The sequence below is a fragment of the Heptranchias perlo genome, chromosome 3 (assembly GCF_035084215.1).
Source record: "Heptranchias perlo isolate sHepPer1 chromosome 3, sHepPer1.hap1, whole genome shotgun sequence".
Classification (NCBI taxonomy): Eukaryota; Metazoa; Chordata; class Chondrichthyes; order Hexanchiformes; family Hexanchidae; genus Heptranchias; species Heptranchias perlo.
Window position 1 is genome coordinate 10,195,645 of NC_090327.1, and position 19,988 is coordinate 10,215,632.

Here is a 19,988-nt window from a genome sequence, read left to right on the forward strand (position 1 = left end):
CTTTCTACTTCCTCTCCCACTCCCACTCTTGACCTTTCCATCTTTGGCCTCCTACAATGTTCCAACCAAATCAGGTGCCGGTTTCAAAACTAGTATGTCATCTTTCCCCTGAGGACTCTACAAACCCAATAGCCTGAACACTGATAATAGTAACTTGAAAACCTTAACCGTCTCTCCCAGGAAAGGCTGAGGTTCTTTTCTCTAGAAAAGAGAAGGCTGAGAGGTGACCTAATAGAGGTGTTTAAAATTATGAAAGGGTTTGATAGGGTAGACGTAGAGCATATGTTTCCACTTGTAGGGGAGTCCAAAACTAGAGGCCATAACTATAAGATAGTCACTAATGAATCCAGTAGGGAATTCAGGAGAAACTTCTTTATCCAGCTCGTGGTGAGAATGTGGAACTCGCTACTACAAGGAGAAGTTGAGGCGAATAGCATGGATGTATTTAAGGAGTAGCTAGATAAACACATGAGGGAGAAAGGAATAGAAGGATATGCTGATAGGGTGGAAGGAGGCTCATGTGAAGCGTAAGAACACCTGCGTAGACAAGTTGGGCCGAATAGCCTATTTTTGTGCTGTAAATTCAATGTAATTCTGTGTCTCTCCTTCCCCCATTTTTCACAGAAGTTTGCGTTTCTTCCAGTTTCCAGTTCTGACTAAGAGTCTACACTCAAAATATTAACCTGTCTTTTCTCTTTGAAGATGATTACATAGAATTGCAGCACAGAAACAGGCCATTCGGCCCAACTGGTCTATGCCGGTGTTTATGCTTCACACGAGCCTCCTCCTACCCCTCTTCATCGAACCCTATCAGCATATCCTTCTATTCCTTTCTCCCTCATGTACTTATCTCACTTCCCCTTAAATGCATCTATGCTATTCATCTCAATTACTCCTTGTGGTAACGAGTTCAACATTCTAACCACTCACCGGGTGAAGAAATTCCTCCTGAATTCCCTATTGGATTTATTAGTGACTATCTCATATTTATGGCCCCTAATTTTGGACTCTCCCACAAGTGGAAACATGTTCTCTACATCTACCCTATCAAACCTACCCTACCCATGATGATGAGCTTTCTGCTTTTATTATTACTGTTTTTAATTTTTATTGATTTTAATTGTAATCTCTTTTAGTCCAGAAGCAAAATGATAAATGCTTAAAAGATTTTGCCATGATTGATTGAATCAGGTATCCTCAAAGTTTTGAAATTGTGACTTCTTACAAGCTCAGATTGGTACAGTGAAGCTAGATAGAGAGAATTTAACCATAAACATCTTTCGGCTCCTATCATTCTTTACTCAGTTGGTAACTACTGAAAGAGATGGCTAGTCATCATTGGAAAAGGTTTTCTAATACAACTTCCTTTAATAACTCATTTTGATTTAAAGATTCCTGGTGGATACATCACAAATCAGCAGGACTGCAATCAATAAAGATTGTCTGCCACATAGATTCATACCAATGGAGATCTCTTTCCGTCATTATATGTGATTGATCGAGCTGTGTTTCCACTAGTAGGAAGACTAGCATTTTCCATTAGTAGCAGAGTACTATGTCTCGTCCAGTTAAAATTTAAGCGAAAAGGAGATGGATATTTATAAAAAATTACAAACGGGACTTACCGGAAAGTACTTGACTTGTGCTACATTAACTGCATAGCCTATCCTATGCTTATAACATGCTTCATTTTGTACATCCTGCTTTTGTTCATGAAACAGCATTGAATTAAACACTAGACTCCATTATGAGGTAATGTACATACTGGCTAAATGCGAGGCTACAGGCCAAAATATTTATGCACTAGCAGGGGAGGCTTTTTTAAATCCCGAGCACACCAGCTTATAGTGGACTGAAGCCACACTGTGCTTCTTGTAGGACTGCTTTGATATTTTTTTCAAGAACTTTCCTGAGTATTTTCTTGGCTACTGAAAGAAGCAACATTCTGTGATAGGTGTAGCAGCCTCTTTTCTTTCCCTTCTGCTCATAGATGGCAGCAATTGTCATACCTCTTTCATGTCTTAGAAGATGGCACCTTCTCTCCAGCCAGTGAGAGAACTGTAGTTGCACTTGACAAAGCTTCAAGATCGCTGCAGAGATTTATGACCTTCATTGCCTTGATGGTTTTACTAAGCTTGGAGGCACTATGGGGATCCTCATTCAACTTGTTGTATTATGACTGCTGTGTGACTCTCTCAAAGTCTTCATACGTAATGATGGATATCAATTCCAGAAAATGCATGTGTCATCCCGACATGATTTCAGCCTTGCACATGACAAGGCTAGTACCATTCAAACTCTTACAGAATTGCAGTTTTAGTACATTTGTCAACCGTGGCTCAGTTGGTAGCATTTGTGGCCTCTTGAGTCAGAAGGCTGTGGGTTCAAGTCCCACTCCAGGAACTTGAGCACAAAATGTGGGCTGACGCTGTACTGAGGGAGTGCTGCACTGTTGGAGGTGCCGTCTTTCAGATGAAACGGTAAACCGAGGCCCTGTCTGACTTCTCAGTTAGATGAAAAAGATCCCACGGTACTACTTTGATGAAGAGCAGGGGAGTTTTCACCGGTGTCCTGGCCAATATTTATCCCTCAGTCAATACCTAAAAACAGATTATCTGGCCATTATCACATTGCTGTTTGTGGGACCTTGCTGAAAAAAAATTGGCTGCTGTGTTTCCTACATTACCACAGCGACTACACTTGAATAAATACTTAATTGGCTGTAAAGTGCTTTGGGACATCTTGAGGTTGTGAAAGGCGCTATATAAATGCAATTCTTTCGCTCTTTCTATTTGGAGCTTTACGACTTATTTCACACATCATAGACTCACTTTGTGTCAGTCTGGTCTTTACAGGATTGAATTTCTTCAGCTTATTTGTAATGATTTGTCATTTGTCATAACTTAGCCTGGGCCTGAGCACTAATACTTTATTATGATGCACTTCCTTTGCAGCAGAGCTGGGATAAGAAAGTAGGCTGTTGTGTTCCCCTTTTTCTCTTCAAACAATATTTTGGTTAAGTTGTCATTTTTAAACTAATGCTCGTACAAATGCTTTACTGGCTTTTGCTCAATGCATTTTGTTATACGAAGGAGGTGGTTATAATTGGGACCAGTGGTACTATCCCAGGTGTGGCATTCTGCTACCCCCATACATTGAATTCTTGCAAGATCAGTTTGTTTTCTGATGGTGTCACAGAAATTACATCATCTAGACCACTATAACATTGTTCCTTTGCTCAAGGTCACTCATTATCGCTGCCTGTATCCTAACTCCCGTTCACCCATCATCCCTGTGCTTGCTGACCTACATTGGCTCCCGATCCAGCAACACCTTGATTTTAGAAGTCTCATCCTTGTTTTCAAATCCCTCCATAGCCTCGCCCCTCCCTATCTCCGTAACCTCCTTCAGGCCTTACAATCATCCAAGATCTCTGTGCTCCGCCAATTATGGCCTCTTGTACATCCCCAATTTTCATCGCTCCACCATTGGCAGCCGTACCTTCAGCTGCATAGGCCCTAAGCCCAGGAACTCCCTCCCTAAACCTTTATGCCTCTCCACCTCTCCTCCTTAAAACCTACCTATTTGACCAAGCTTTTGGCCACCTGTCCTAATAGCTCCTTGTGTGGATCGGTGTCAAATTTTGTCTGATAACACTCCTGTGAAGCGCCTTTGGATGTTTTACTACATTAAAGGTGCTATATAAATGCAAGTTGTTATTGAGGCATAGTGTTGCTGTTTTTATGTTGGTCCAACAGTCGTCAAGTGTTCATAGAATTATAGAACCTTACAGCACAGAAGGCGACCATTCTGCCCATCGTGCCTGTGCCGGCTCTTTGAAAGAGCTATCCAATTAGTCCCACTCCCCTCCTCTTTCCCACCCATAGCCCTGCAGTTTTCTCCCCTTCAAGTATTTATCCAGTTCCTTTTTGCAAGTTACTATTGAATCTGCTTCTACTACCCTTTCAGGCATTGAATTCCAGATCATAGTAACTCGCTGCTTAAAAAAAATTCTCCTGATCTCCCCTCTGGCTCTTTGGCCAATTACTATCATGTTAAGTAATGCCCTTGGGCAGATTATCCAACTTTCCACCAATGCTAATCCGAGTCACATATCCTACACCAGCAGTCTCTTTCTTGCCTACACCCTAGATATGGTGATGGGACTTTGAGTGCCTCCATGAACAGAATGGTTGTACAATAGTGCATACATGCAACCTTACATCACATACCCACGCTACATTAACAGTGTAAAATTTAAACACGAACCATACTTAACCAACATAAAGTAAATTAATAAATGTCGTTTTACTCTAAAGAGTTTTTAGTACTCCCAATGCCATTTTTCCCCACTGCTACTAGTTTATCTAATCTAAACATTCGGATCTTTACAGTCTACGTGATCCCATCTATTTACTTTCCTTGCTGATTTTGTAACTGGTCGAATGGATCCAACTGCTGTGGCTGTTTTTCTTTGAGATTAACTAATATTTATAAATTAAACAAATTAATTGCATACAGATTTACGTGCAAGGGAGCTGAGTGCTTGACCAAATGTACCCTGAAGCTATTGATATCAGTGAAGCCTTTTGGTGTTGGTGTTGATTTCCAAGATTGACCAATCGTATTCAGAATTGTAATGACAAATATATTTTTTGGCTTTCCAAAATTATTATAGCCTTAGCTATTTTACTAGCTACTAACATAATAAATTCATTATGTTTTTTTTTAAACAACCTACAACTGGAATGTTTTGTTGGGATTGTTATATTTTATATATAGCACTGCAGTATGCTTCATATGTATACTACTGTAGTTTTTCTCGCTAAATAACGATTAATAACCCTCAAAACAGTGTGTGGATGTGTGTGTGTGTGTGTGTGTGTGTGTGTGTGGGTGTGTATGTGGATGTGTGTGTGTGTGTGTGTGTGGGTGTGTATGTGGGTGTGTGTGGGTGTGTGTGGGTGTGTGTGGGTGTGTGTGTATGTGGATGTGTGTGTGTGTGGGTGTGTGTGTGTGTGTGTGTGTGTATGTGGGTGTGTGTGTGTGTGTGTGTGTGTGTATGTGGGTGTGTGTGTGTGTGTGTGTGGCAGTGGGGAGAAGTCCCCTTTTTTTTTCAACTCATGACTAGAGAAAAATGGTTCAGTGAATGGCTGCTCAGTAACTACCAAAGTTGTCCTGAGAGAGAGAATCTGCTTTGCTGTCAATGATATGCAGGTTGACAGCAGGCCCATATGTCAGGAAGCATAATTTCCATCTCTAGATGCTAACTGGGAGTCACGTCACATATGCTAAACTATTTTTAACTAAGTTTTGGAGTAATTTTGCTCAGAACCCAGCTAGTACTGGTTTAAGAAAACAAATTGTGGTGTCTGATCAAGAATGTAGGAGCGCAAACTGTTTTAATTGCCACTCTGCCTGATAAGAGAAATTTGTTGCTGATACACTGAGGAGATGTCGGAGCAGCAGATCTGGGCTCATGAATTGTTGTAATCTTATCAGTTGTAGATCACCTCTTCACCGAAAGGTTATCCTGCTAAGACTGAAATACAAACCCAACTTGGAGTAAATGTCATTAATTCATACTCAAAAGTACCTAAACTACCTATTACCTGCTTGAAGTCACTGATAGGACAGGATTCAATACCGCATATTGTTAATTCATGTATAAATGGGGCAATATATGAATGGTTCTGTATCTATTGCAACTTTTGCACAGCTAGCACAGCAACAACATTGGTGTGATGGCAAAGGACTTAATGGCTTCTCTCCTCAAAATAATTGATTAAAAAAATGTTGCCCAGTGACTTGCTAATTGTTTATATGTTCCCACCCTAAAAATAGATTGAAACAAATAATTTTGGAGAAAACTTTAACTGTCATAAAATGTTGTGGGTTGCACTGTTTAATCTCAGACCATTTGTCAATACAAACATGCTCATTGTTCTGTGCAGCTGCTGCACATCTGTATCGAAGGCTGGGGAAACTGGCGTTGGTCCGAGCCGTTCAGTGTGGACAACATAGGCACATTTGTTAGAAGTATCCAGTACAAGGGAAGAACAGCATCACTGATCATCAAAGTGCAGCCACTTAACAGTGTGCAAAAACAAGTAAGTTCCTTTCATGTGGTTGTATATGAAGGCCAACTATTTTTTATCATAACGCTTTAAATACAGAAGAGAAATGCTGGAGTTTGTGGTTTATAAATATGTTTTCCATTTTATTCTGTTTTCGAGAAGAGCAGTCCTTAAAAGCTGAGGCTGATTATTTGAAGATGGAAGAGACCAAAAAAAAGTACCCTTTTTTTAAAAATAAAAATGTAAATAATTTGGGCTATTTGGAAAGATATTGTTGAATATAGCACTGCAAATGCTTGATCTTAAAGCACTAATTACCACATTTGTTTTACTAATTCTCCTGACTCTACATGATCTAATAACCCGTTGCGTGAAGAATTTCTTCTAATTTCCTGTTCATCTCGCCATAATTCTAAGTTTATGCCCCTTTATTGTCAATTCTCCAACCAGTCGAAACAATCTTTAATTATTTACCCTCTCAAAACACTTCATAATTTTAAAAACCTCTATTAGAACCCCGTTTAACTTTCGCTGCAGTGAGAAAAGCTCCAGTTTTTAAATCATTTATTCACAACTATAACGAATATTTGAAGTATTCTTCACCTTATCCTTTCTGTGACTCTAATATCCTTCTTGTAGTGGGGTGCCCAGAACTATACACTTTGAGCAGAGAAGGTTAAGGGGAGATTTAATCGAGGTGTTCAAAATCATGAAGGATTTTGATAGAGTAAATAAGGAGAAACTATTTCCAGTGGCAAAAGGGCCGGTAACCATAGGACACAGATTTAGGGTAATTGACAAAAGAACCAGAGGGGAGATGAGGAGAAATTGTTTTACACAGCGAGTTGTTATGATCTTGAATGCACTGCCTGAAAGGCTGGTGGTAGTGGATTCAATAGTAACTTTGAAAAGGGAATTGGATAAATGCAAAGGGGAAAAATTTCCACGACTATGGGGAAAGGGCCTGGGAGTGGGACTAATTGGATAGCTCTTTCAAAGAGCCGACACAGGTACGATGGGCCAAATGGTCACCTTCTGTGCTGTATGATTCTATGACAAATGACAAATCAGAAGGGAATATCTGTAAAATGAACAGTATCTACAGTGTCAATATTTAAATATCTATGTGTAATAAACTGATTTTTAAAATGCAAGGCTAACAATGTACTTGGAATCTGGTTTAGTACCATTTGCACAATACACAAGATTGATTGACTTAATTTCAAAATAATCTCTATGTATTAGAAAGTGTACAAATCCATGATTATTATATTCGTAATGTCCACAAGAAATGTGAAGCATGTTTTTTTTGCTGGTTATTCTGTGCATTATCTTTCAACCCAGACATGCAATCACACAACAATGTTTGATATTGTTCTCTTTCAGATAATTATCTGTGGCAGACAAGCCATTTGCAGTTACTTAAACCAGGATATAGAACTGAAAGTGGTGCAGCATTGCAGTGGACAGGATGGACAAGTGTTGACCAAAGAACATTTTAGCTGCTTGCCATCGAATCAGAAGATCCCATCTTTTGTTCTTGAGAACACAGAGTTCACTGAGTTGTGCGTTAGGGTTAAAGGGGATGACACAGGCTGGTCACCAGATGTGTGTCTCGAGTCTCTTCACTCTGATGACAGCGCAGTCATTCAGGTATTGCAAATGATCTGAATCGCTAGAAATTAACATAGAAACAGGAGTAGGCCATTCAGCCCCTCGAGCTTGTTCCGCATTTAGTTAGATCATGGCTGACCTGTAGCTTAACTCCATCTACCCATCTTTGTTCCAAATCCTTTAATACCCATGTCTAACAAAAATCTGTCAATCTCAGTTTTAAAATTTTCAATTGACCCCCAGCCTCAACAGCTTTTTGGGGAAAAGAGTTCCAGATTCCCACAAACCTTTATGTGAAGAAGTGCTTCCTGACATCACCCCTGAATGGCCTAGCTCTAATTCTAAAATGATGCCCTCTTGTTCTGGATTCCCCCACCAGAGGAAATAGTTTCTCTCTCTCTACTCTATCAAATCCTTTAATCGTCTTTAACACCTCAATTAGATCACCCTTTAATCTTCTATAATCAAGGAAAAACGAGCCTAGTCTATGCAACTTGTCCTCATAATTTAACTCCAGTATCATTCTGAATTATTAAATAAACCCGGCTGAAAATGTTTAGGATATCGGAATGGGTTTGTGCAGAATACAATTTAGAATGCTTAAAATACTGGGTGCCAAGTCACCTTGAAATAGAATTATTGGTACCTTTGTGTGTGTTGCTGGCGTTTTTATGAATTAATAATGGCGAGCGCCATTAATCGCTATACGATACTGATATCATCTTTGGAGCGCTGTGAGCGGACAGCTTGGAGATGTACTGCTCTAATCAGAGGAAACAGTGCTATGCACATGCAAATTTAAGCACACTCACAGAGCTGTGCTCATTTTTCAGGTTACAAAAGAGTTGGCAAATCCCATTTCTAGCATTTTTAGCATTATGAAATCAAAGCCTGTACTACCTTTAATATTTAGGTTTCAAAATTTGGCAACAGCAGCCGATATGAATCCGAACCGTGCAGCAGCACCACCTTCTCCTTCTCCTGCTCCGTGTGGCCTTGCACCAGTGAGGAAGTGCCAAATTGATGCAATTTTAGCACAATTATACTGGTCATCTTGAATTAGTGCAACACAAGAACTACTTTACACCGACGCAGGAGATGCAATGCAATTGGTCCATAAGCTACCAGTCAGGATAATTACACAAGGTTTGGAGTCTGGTCAAATCCACTCCTGCCCTTGAAATGTGTAAAATCAGTCCTCAAAAGAACAAAAACGGAATGTAAATGGAACCTGTGTAAAATGATTACGTGAAAATCCTTTTGATTTTAATGTAGCTTTTAGTTCATAATATCCCTGTTTTTCTTTCATTGTTATAACTAACTCATGCTCCATTGTTATTGATCAATGCAGGTCCCAAGTTCAAACGGCTCGATGTTACATGTGTGGTGCACCTCTCTGAGTCTGGACGCAGAATCCCCAGTACAGCAGAGAGTGGTGAGTGTTATGTTCCTCCTCAGCCTTGTCAAAACACTGGTTACGTTTTTTTCTACCAAATTAATAAGAGTTTTGTTACAGTTTTCCATTTATTCAGGGAACATTGTGAATGTTTTTGTAAACACTCATTCGTCCGGCATGTCCTTGATGACTTAATGGGGAATAGATGCACTAAATAGATGTGAGACTGAGCAATACGGACCACACTAAATACTAAGTCTTTGCTTAAGTGGTGATCACAGCTGCTATAGTTGGTCTCGGAACTTGTGATCTGGGAAGGGATAAAGAATCAATCCGGGGGTCCCTCCCTTGATCACAACGGTCACAGTGCTGGAAAGTTCAGATGTGTAGACTTTAGGTGAGGACTTGATCAGGCTAGATTGTGATGCCCTCCAGTACACTGAAATGATGATGTCTAGACTCACACATGAAGACCGGCCATTCAAATAAGGTACCGCTAGTAACATTGGAACTGAACAAGTCAACATCTTCAGGAGAGGAGGGAAGAAGAGTAAAATGTTCCTTTATTTTGTACTTGTACAAGAATGACAGATTAAAAAGTTTTTTCTCAAACCGCATTGCCAGTCTTCCCTTCTCTTTGCTGACATTTTCATTTTTTTCAACTCAAGGCCTGTTTAATATTTCAATTGCAGCTGGTTTTCAGCCCTCTGTTTGTCATGAGAAGCCATCTCCCTGATCCCATTATTCTACATGTGGAGAGGCGAAGTTTGGGATTGAAAGACCCTCAAGTCATTATTGGAAAAGGTCAGGAAGAGCCACTTCTGAACGTGGAACCAGAACTTGTGCACCATTTGACGTTTCAAGCAAGGTAACGATAAAATTTCTGCCAGTGACAGTCTTTGGCTGGTTCTTCACCTTTTTCCAGACCTTCTAATTTATGCTTATGATGTGCTTTGATGAAAATTCTTTTTAATTTGTCAGCCTGTAATACTTGCCTGTGTGTAGTGGCATTTCTAAAGGATATAATTAGTGGTAAATTGTTATGTTTGCCTACCATTGTACGTTTTGTTCTCTGATGTAAATTAAAGCATCAGTGGGAAAGGGTGGGGAAGGCATTGCTTCTGTCTCCATTCCTGTATTTTGGGTCTGCAGATTTATTGGTGCCAACCATTACTTAACTTGGAATATTCGGCAAATCAGCAGAATCTGAAGCACTTGATTGTACATCCAATTACATGAAAAAAATTCAGAAAGAACTTGCATTTATACAGCACCTTTCACAACCTCAGGACGTCCCAAAGCGCTTTACAACCAATGGCGTACTTTTTGAAGTGCAGTCACTGCTGTAATGTAGGAAACACAGCAGCCAATTTGTGCACAGTAAGGTCCCACAAACAACAATGTGATAATGTGTTCCAGTGATGTAACATGAAGTACTTCTGTTTCTGAAGCTTCTTTTAATCCATATCAGTAACTAATTTAGTAGAAACAAAATTAGGTGTTACATTTGCCCTTCATAGCACAAGTGAACACAGGTAGATGTAACACCAGCGGACACTTGATCAAGAGACTGTTTCAGTCTGAATTGTTTCAGTAAGCCAGGCCCACTTTCGAACGAAACTTTTGGATGAGGGCCTGTATTGATATATCTAAGCTGGTGAAATGTGAAAAATCATGTCATAGAATCATGTGAGTACAGAAGGAGGCTATTCGGCCCATTGTGCCACTGCTGGCTCTTTGAAAGAGCTGTCCAATTAGTCCCACTCCCCTGCTCCTTCCACATAGCCCTGAATTTTTTTTCCTTTTCAAGTATTTATCCAATTCCCTTTTGAAAGTTTCTATCGAATCTGCTTCCACCGCCCTTTCAGGCAGTGCATTCCAGATCATAAAAACTCGCTGCATAAAAAAAATTCTCCTCATCTCCCCTCTGATTCTTTTGCCAGTGATCTTAAATCCGTGTCCTCTGGTTACCAACCTTCCTGCCAGTGGAAACAAATTCTCCTTATTTACTCTAATCAAAACCTTGCATAACCTTTACCAAAATAAAAATTGTTTTTTAGTTCTGCGGCGAAGGAAACAATGAACGATAACGCAATGAAATGTAATAATTTTTTTCCCCCTCCTTCTCAGGGAGGAAGATGAAGCGTCCCAGTGTGCTGTCCCCATCTCAACAGCCCTTATTAAACAAATTGTTAGTGGACCACAAAGAGATTGTACTGTCAGCAAGTTACTTACAGAGTTCTACAAAGTGGATACTGATGCTCATCCCCCATGGCCTTACATAACAAAGGAGACTGACAGGTAATGGAGTAAAGCCCTTCATTTTCTGCTTACCGCGCATCTAGCAGTTCGAGAATATGCTAAGTATTTGATGCAAATGGATATAATTACAGTGTCTGTTACTTTGGGTATATTTAAGCTGATATGTCCTTTAATCAGTAGGCACATAACTGTTGCCAGATCTGAACAATCTTGCCTAATAATGTTTCAAATAGCTTTTTTGTGTCCTCTTTTATCAAATTCTTTACATTTTCAGTGGATTAAGAATAATTCTTCGGAGGGCAATCTGAATTTAAACAATATGGACTTATTTCTGAAAGAGCTTACTGTTTCATTTGTAGTCATGAAAATATTTATTTTAGAGATAAAACATATACACTTACAATGCTTTGGTTATAAAGTGACCATTTTCTTTGCAGAGCTGTCGTGGTTTGTGAGAGTCATTTGATCCCCAAACTTAACTTTTTAAAGTTCTGAATCAAAAACATTATATCCACTGGTAATCAACAGTTAAGAAGATAAATGTCATTTTAGCTAGGTCTGGGAAGATCGTATAGTAACACAAAAAAAATTGGGGATAATCTTTGTGTAAACATTTTCTGGCAGCCTTTTTAAAAGCCAGAACAATTTTTAAGGATCTGCCACTTTTGACATGAAGCATTGTGACAGCTTAAATACTCGTTTCAAGCACATCACTGCCATTGAGGATAATGAAGAACTAATCTGTTTCTTTAATGTGTGCTTCAACCGGGCAGCAAAAACACCAGTGAGCAGCTTGCTCAGTGGGACAGTCCAATGCAGGTTAAGCTGTCTGCCTGGAAGCCCTGTCTTAATACACTTCTCGTTGAACTGCTGCCTTGGGCCTTGCTCGTCAACCAATCCAAATGGGACCTCTGGCTTTTTGAAGGCGAGAAAATAGTGGTGCAGGTTCCTGCTGGGAAAGTTATTGTGCCACCAAACTTTCAGGTAAACCTATTAATAATACATTTTCTTTTTGTGTTGCAAAAAAAAAACCTTTGTGGTTTTTGATGGGGCTGCGTTTTAGTTTCTGGGCAGATTTTGTGGTGTGGATTTGTGCTTATTAACAGAGCTGGATTGAGATGCTTAAAATATTTTGACTGAATATCCAGATCAGTCTGCACATAGCAAAGATCTTCATTCAGGCTGTTAGCATGCATAATCATTTGGGTCCCAGATAGGGTTTTTTTTTAGTGCTCAACACACAGTCCAATTATTCCTCCAATAATTAATTTTTTTTTAAAAATGAAATCTGGGTGGTACATTGGTGCTCCAGCACTGTTACCACAGCGGGGAAAGACCTGCCTACCTCCCCATTATTCCTTTGTCCCATCCTTAGAAAATTGGAGAATGAGCCACTTAGGCTGCACATTCCCTGTTAGCTGGCTTAAAGGCAGTATTTCCTTTTAGAATCACAAAATGGTTACAGCACAGAAGAAGGCCACTCGGCCTGTCAAGCCCGTGCTGGCTCTCTGCACAAGTAACCCAGCTAGTCCCACTCCCTCGCCCTTTCCCCATAGCCCTGCAATTTTTTTTCCTTCGAGTATTTATCCAATTCCCTTTTGAAAGTTATTATTGAATCCGCTTCCACCACCCTTTCAGGCAGCGCATTCCAGATCACAACAACTCGCTGCGTAAAAAAATGTCTCCTGATGGGAGCTGGTTGCCTACCATGCCACCGGGGCTTAGAAATAACATGTGAAAAGTAAAAATGCAGAAGATTTTGATTAGGTTAAAATCCTGGCTAATTAACCTAGAAAAAAACTCCTCTCAAAATGCCAGTCAAAATCCTTTGAAGATGCTCTGAAATAAATGAAGTTTTTTTTCAAATATATTTTTAGGAGCCTTTTCAGATTGGAATCTATTGGGCCAGTACGAACACTGTGCACAAATCCACAGCAGTCCGGCTTGTACATGATATCACATCTCCTAAATGGAAGGATTATCCCATCAATGATGTCGTCACGCTGGATGAGGAAGGGATTGCTGATGCAGATGTAAAACTTGGAACCTTTCCAGATCATCAAAAGGTCAGTTTGAGAAAACTAAGCTTCTTATGCACCTGTAAGAACATTTGAAAACCAGCCTAGGGAGTTTTCTGTTTTGGTGCTGGAACATTAGTGCCATATCTAAAACTGTAAGCAAAAGCTCACTTCCTCATGTCTATAGGAAGAAAATTAGTTCTAGATGCTGCAGCCCCTTCCTTGGGAGTAGATTTTAACCCCACAAACGGGTGGGTTGGGGTGAGGTGGGAAGGTAAAAATCGTAAAAAAACAGTAAAATCCAACCCCAACCCGCCCACTTCTGGTTTTAACGGGGTTGGGATGAGGGGTGGGCAACCAACCCGCTCTCAGGAAGCGGGTCGGTCAGTGAAAGCTTTTAAGGAAGCTGCGGGCCTGCATTTTGACAGGTTTTTTATTTTTAACTCCTGGGGCCCGTGATTCCCGGGCCTTCTGCTTCACGCCACGTAAGAGGAGGCGAGAAGGCCCAGATCAGCAGGTAAGTGCATTTATTGCACTGCTTGTGGGGCAGGAGGAGCAGAAGTGTTCCCTCCAGGCCCAACAAGCCTACTTGCCGCGATATCCCACACACGCAATCAGCCTACCCTATCCCCATGTCTGACCACCCCCCCCCCCCCCCCCCACGATCTCCAACCCTCCCCCCCCCCCCCCCCCCAATGATCTCCGACCCCCCCAAAGATCTCGGACACCCCCCACAATCTCCGACCCCCTCCCCATGACTGATCCCTTGATGATCCCAACCTCGTTTCCCCCCCCCCCCCCCCCGATGACTGACACCCCCCGATGTCCCCCAAAGACCCCCAACCCCGACCACCCTCCCGCCACCCTCCAATCTAAGACTTACCTGCTGACGTCCCCTCCTTGGATGCTCTCCCATCCGACTGACAGCCAGCCTGTCAATCCGCGTTTCCCATCAGGAATTCCCCCCCTCTTCCCGGCTCCCCGTTAAAATTTACCCCTTGACGTCAGCTGTGGCTCACTGGTAGCACTCTCTCCTTCGAGTCAGAAAATTGTGGATTCAAATCCCACTCCAGAGATTTGAGCACAAAATCTAGTCTGACACTTCGGTGCAGTACTGAGGGAGTGCTGCACTGTAGGAGGTTCCGCCCTTTGGATGAGACATTAAACCGAGGCCCCGTCTGCCCTCTCAGATGGACGTAAAAGATCCCATGGCACTATTTCGAAGAATAGCAGGGGAATTCTTCCCGGTGTCCTGGCCAATATTTATCTCAACCAACATCACTTTTAAAAAAAAAACACAATATCTGGACATTATCTCATTGCTGTATGTGGGATCTTGCTGTGCGCAAACTGGTTGCCGCATTTCCTACGTTACTACAGTGACTACACTTCAAAAGTACTTCATTGGCTGTAAAACGCTTTGGGACGTCCTGAGGTCGTGAAAGATTCTATAGAGGTGTGAGTCTTTCTTTCTTCTTTTCCTACTGGTGCTTGTATTTCTAAGGGGGTCCAGGTGCACGCACTCTCTGAGAAAACACTGCATTTTTTAAGTTTAAATTAGGTGCATTGTAAACATTTTGTTACTTTATGATTAGATTCTTAATCTGAAAAAACATGAAAAATAAATGACTTTTTTTTTCCACGTTCAACAGATCTAATTGATTACATTGCTTCCACAAAAGCTACTTAAACAATCACATGCCACCTTCACACACATTGTCCCCTTTTAACCCCAATTTCACAGAGGCTTTCTTCCCCTCACTCTAAACCCTCTCCTATTAAGAGGCACTTTACCCCTCTAACATCACTGTATTCACAGAAGCACTCTGCTCTTTCCAACTCGAGGGCAATTAGGGATGGGCAATAAATGCCGGCCTTGCCAGCGACGCCCACATCCCGTGAACGAATAAAAAAAAAAAAAAAACTCCCTCTTTTCACAGACACACTCTATCGCCTCCATCTTTCACCATCAGATTGCCCATTTGCCAACCCAGGAGATGATATGTGTACAGATTTGCTTACAATGCATATAGCCCTGTTCTCCCCTCTAGTCTTTGAAAGGGAGAAAAATATGAAAGTGGAATTAGATCTTACATCAGGGTGAATCACCTCAGCAATGGGCCGGATCTTTCTGGAGTGGGGCATCTCGCCGCGTATGCTGTTAGACCTTTTCCTCACCCTTCAGCTCAAAAATTTTTTGCACCGTAACTTGCTGGAAGTGTGAGTTGATAACGGGGCGGTGAGGGCAATGGGGCATCAGAGACCTTACGTGAACAATGGGACCAACAGTCTACCTCCTTAACCCAATGAGATTTAAGGATTGAGAAAGAAACAGAGTAACGACTAAGAAGAAAATAGGGTGAATTAGAGTCAAATCAGGTACAGAAAGAGAAATAAAGAGAGGGAAAGAAAGATTGGATTAAGAGAGAGAGAAAAAAAAAAAGACCAAAAGGAAAAGTAAGAAAAAAATGTCAAAAGTTTAAAATTTGACACGTTTAAAATCTCAAACAACAATTGACTACATGCAGGAATGAGAATGAACACTTTAAATTGTTCCCTTTCTGGGCAGAAAGATTGATTGGCATTGCATTAATAATTCTCATGTTGTTAAAAAGGTACTTACGCTCCTAATTGCAAGACTTAACTTTCTGTGGCGAGTTTAATGGCGGATAATGGGCAAATCCAGCAAGTTCTTAAAAAATAACAGGGAGGCTAAGGGTGAGATGCTGTTTGTATGAAGCAGACGGCGGAGCGGCGTAAATCGACCAGCAAGTTCTTGAGATGGGCAACTCACGCCGTATCCTTAATCGCCTGAACTTGCCGGCCGTTTGCTCATTAATAACGACGTACATTGTAAACACATCGTTACTTTTCCAGCAAGACACGGCTCAGTATGATTGACTGTCATTCCATTGTTAAGGCACTGGTATACTCAGTAAGAATGCTATGTCTAAGATCGTTAACTTACGACCTTAATGTGCTTCTCCATGTAAATGTTTTGCCTAAAGCTTGACGAATGGGCATTAAAAATTATTTATTAGGTTAAAAAGGAATCTAGGATAATAATGAACTTGAAGGCAAGTACATATGTTAAGGTTTCTAGGATATCAGTGAAATGATGAGAGAGCTGTTAGCTTCATCAAAATCTTTTCCTATTTATACATTAAACTCATTGAAAACTGCTGCATTATGCTGATTAGTGTCTGAATGATTATAATGAGTTTGAACAGGAGTTATTGGCAACGGCGCATATTGCATAGAATTACATGTTTTTCCATTTTGGTTAATTTTGGAGATGAGGAGGAAAGCTGGTTCATGACACTGAGGATCTGAATGTACGTATAAGTTTTATCCCATTTTTTTAAACCTCTCAAGATGCTTCACACACAATAAACTACTTTTGAGATGTAGGGCATGACTTTGACCCGGAGCCGGGAAGGGGGCGGGGTGGGGGCTCGAATTGCGGACTGCAGACCCACAACTACGGGTTTCCCAGACGTCCTTACGGTTTTGATGTAAGGACGTCTTTTTTTTGTCAGTTTGCTGTCCGACTGGCCGGCCTGACCGACAGGCTGGTCTCAGTCGGATGGGAGAGCAGCCAGGGAGAGGATGTGAAAAGGTAAGTCTTTAATTGTATGAATGGATGGAGGGCATGGGGGCACCAGTGGGCATGGGGGTCAACGGGGGGGGGGGGGGAGTGGGGGGAGGAGTCAGTCATGGAGGGAGGGATCGGGAGTCATCGTGGGGGTCCGCGGTCATTTTGGGGGCGGGGGTCCATGATCGTTTGGGGGTGTCGGAGATTGGGGTGGGGGGGTCCGCAATCATTTCGATGGGGTGTCGGAGATCCGGGGGGGTGCGAGATCATTGGGTGGGTCGTTGCAGGTAGGCTTGTTGGGCCTGGGGGAAGCACTCCTGCTCCTCCGCGCCCACAAGCAGTGCAAGAAAGGCACTTTTGCAGTTTCGGGCCTTCTCACTTCCTTTCTCGTGGCCTGAAGGAGAAGGTCCGGGAATCCTGGCCCCCAGGGGTTGAAATTGCAAAACCTGAAAGGTTTTAGTCACCGACCCACCTCCTGGGAGCGGTGTCCCCGGCCCGGTGAAAACCAGAAATGGGTGGGTTGGGGGCGGGTCTGAAATCGTTGCGATTTACAATGCCCCGCCCCAACCCACCCGTTTTTTACTGTTAAAATTCTGCCATAAGGTCTAAGCAAATGAGGTAGCCATTTTTCACACAGCAAGATCCCACAAACAGCAACAAAATGTTTACATAGAAACATAGAAAATAGGAGCAAGAGTAGGCCCTTCGGGCCTGCTCCGCCATTCAAAATGATCATGGCTGATCGTCTAACTCAGTACCTTGTTCCCGCTTTTTCCCCATATCCCTTGATCCCTTTAGCATTAAGAAATATATCTATCTCCTTCTTGAATACATCTAATGACTTGGCCTCCACTGCCTTCTGTGGTAGAGAATTCCACAGGTTCACCACCCTCTGAGTGAAGAAATTTCTCCTCATCTCGGTTCTAAATGTCGTACCCCGTATCCTGAGACTGTGACCCTGGTTCTGGACTCCCCAACCATCGGGAATATCCTCCCTGCATCTAGTCTGTCTAGTCCTGTTAGAATTTTGTATGTTTCGATGAGAACTATTCACTAGAGTTTAGAATAATAGGTCTAGTCGACCCAATCTCTCCTCTTACGTCAGTCCTGGCATCCCAGGAATCAGTCTGGTAAACTTACTTGCTAGTTGATGGAGGAATGATGGACAGGACTTGCTGCTCTTCTTCAAATATCGTCATATGATCTTTAATGTCCACTTTTACAGCCGAACAAGCAGACGGAACATTGGTTCAACATCTCATCCCCACGATACACCATCTCCAAAATAGCGGCACTATCTCAATTTCACACTGGATTTTGAGAGAGATTCTGTGCCCAAATCCTAGAATCTGGCTTTCCCCACCGACCGCACAGAACAGAAATTCAAGTACACACTTCGGAAAGTCATGCACAGCCCTATCTGAGAATGAGGTTTGCTGCCAACAGCGTAAAGTTAGAAAATGACCCTTTATATCGCGTGTATATCGTGTGAGTTTAGTTTTCACATTGATTGCTAGAAAGGGATGACCATCTAAATTTCAGTTTGGGATGAATTTTAATTAGTCTGAAGCCAAATTCTTTTCTAAATTTTGGATTCTCGCAACTAGTATTGCTCCCAAAAGCACAAATGATCAGAAACACAAAATAATTTGAATACGCCTGGTCAAGTTGTAACCAGGCGTGAAGTCCCAAGTCAAACCTTTCTGCTAAATGAGGTCCCAACTTTAGGAACAATAGCTATTCTGTTCTCATTCTCTCACAAGGTGAGATGCATGTTATTAACTTAGCCATACATTACCAATGATGTCAGAAGTTAGTGGTTATCGGTGCCTGTTTTGCCCATCTCCCTCGTTAAAGATATTGAAATGTAGTTCATCAATAAAAAAAGTAAAACTTTTGACCAATATAACTAGTGTTTCATAAGCAAGTAAAGTAAGCTTTCTGTGTTGAATTGGACCACTGATTGAGGTTGCTATGCTTTCATAACTAATGCTGTGTGAAATTATGCAACAGCATTTATGAATGGGAGTAGTTTATGTATTTTTTGTGCTGTAAATGACACAGGAACCTTAGTACAAAGGTCTTTAGAAAGACAGTGAGTGTCTATAAGTGTCCTATTTCTTGATTGCAAAGCTGCTTGCCTACATAACAACAGTGACTACACTTCAAAAGTAATTCATGAGAATATAAAAAATAGGAGCAGGAGTAGGCCATACAGCCCCTCGAGCCTGCTCCGCCATTCAATCAGATCATGGCTGATCTTCAACCTCAACTCCACTTTCCTGCCCGATTCCCATATCCCTTAATTCCCCTAGAGTCCAAAAATCTATCTATCTCAGCCTTGAATATATTCAACGTCTCAGCATCCACAGCCCTCTGGGGTAGAGAATTCCTAAGATTCACAACCCTCTGAGCGAAGAAATGCCTTCTCATCTCAGTCTTAAATGGCTTATCCTGAGACTAAGCCCCCCAGTTCTACCACTCTCCAGCCAGGAGAAACAACCTCTCAGCCTCTACCCTGTCAAGCCCCCTCAGAATCTTATCTGCCAATTCATTGGCTGTGAAGTGCTTTGGGATGTCCCGAGGATGGAAGTGATGTTATGTAAATGCAAGTTGTTTCCTTTCGTTTGTTTCCATTTTGCTGATCTGTTCTCTGTGCTCTACAGCTGTGTCAGTTCTGCATTTCCTCTGTCGTGCGACATGGGGTTCAGATCCTTGTGATTGAGGACAAGACAGTGATAATGAACAACACTGGTCACAAAATCTACTATCGACCTATGCTCATCTTCCCAGAGCGAGCTACACTACAAAAGGTACAAGTTACAGAAATTACTTTGTATGATAACTGTCTTTTACTTAGTCAAATATACGGTAATACTAAACATGTGTATTTAATCCAAGTCATGAAGACTATCACTATAATTATAGAGTATTGAGCTTTTGACTGGTAAACCTAAGGTTATATCTTTCTCTTATCTGGCATTCACACAAGTTTGCCTTGAGTGCTTCATTGCCCTCTGTCTAGC

The 19,988-nt window shown here is 41.6% G+C and overlaps 1 protein-coding gene across 2 annotated transcripts in view; it reads left to right on the top strand.

Annotated features, from left to right (window-relative positions):
• LOC137310136 (intermembrane lipid transfer protein VPS13B-like) overlaps nt 1–19,988 on the top strand; it is an 875,231-nt gene that overhangs the window by 802,889 nt on the left and 52,354 nt on the right. For both annotated transcript variants that reach the window (XM_067978114.1, XM_067978120.1), the window contains exons 44-51: nt 5,955–6,110; nt 7,464–7,730; nt 9,043–9,126; nt 9,780–9,955; nt 11,218–11,388; nt 12,123–12,333; nt 13,227–13,415; nt 19,629–19,775. In XM_067978114.1, coding sequence (XP_067834215.1) covers nt 5,955–6,110; nt 7,464–7,730; nt 9,043–9,126; nt 9,780–9,955; nt 11,218–11,388; nt 12,123–12,333; nt 13,227–13,415; nt 19,629–19,775 — 1,401 coding nt within the window. The remainder of the gene's footprint in view (nt 1–5,954; nt 6,111–7,463; nt 7,731–9,042; nt 9,127–9,779; nt 9,956–11,217; nt 11,389–12,122; nt 12,334–13,226; nt 13,416–19,628; nt 19,776–19,988) is intronic.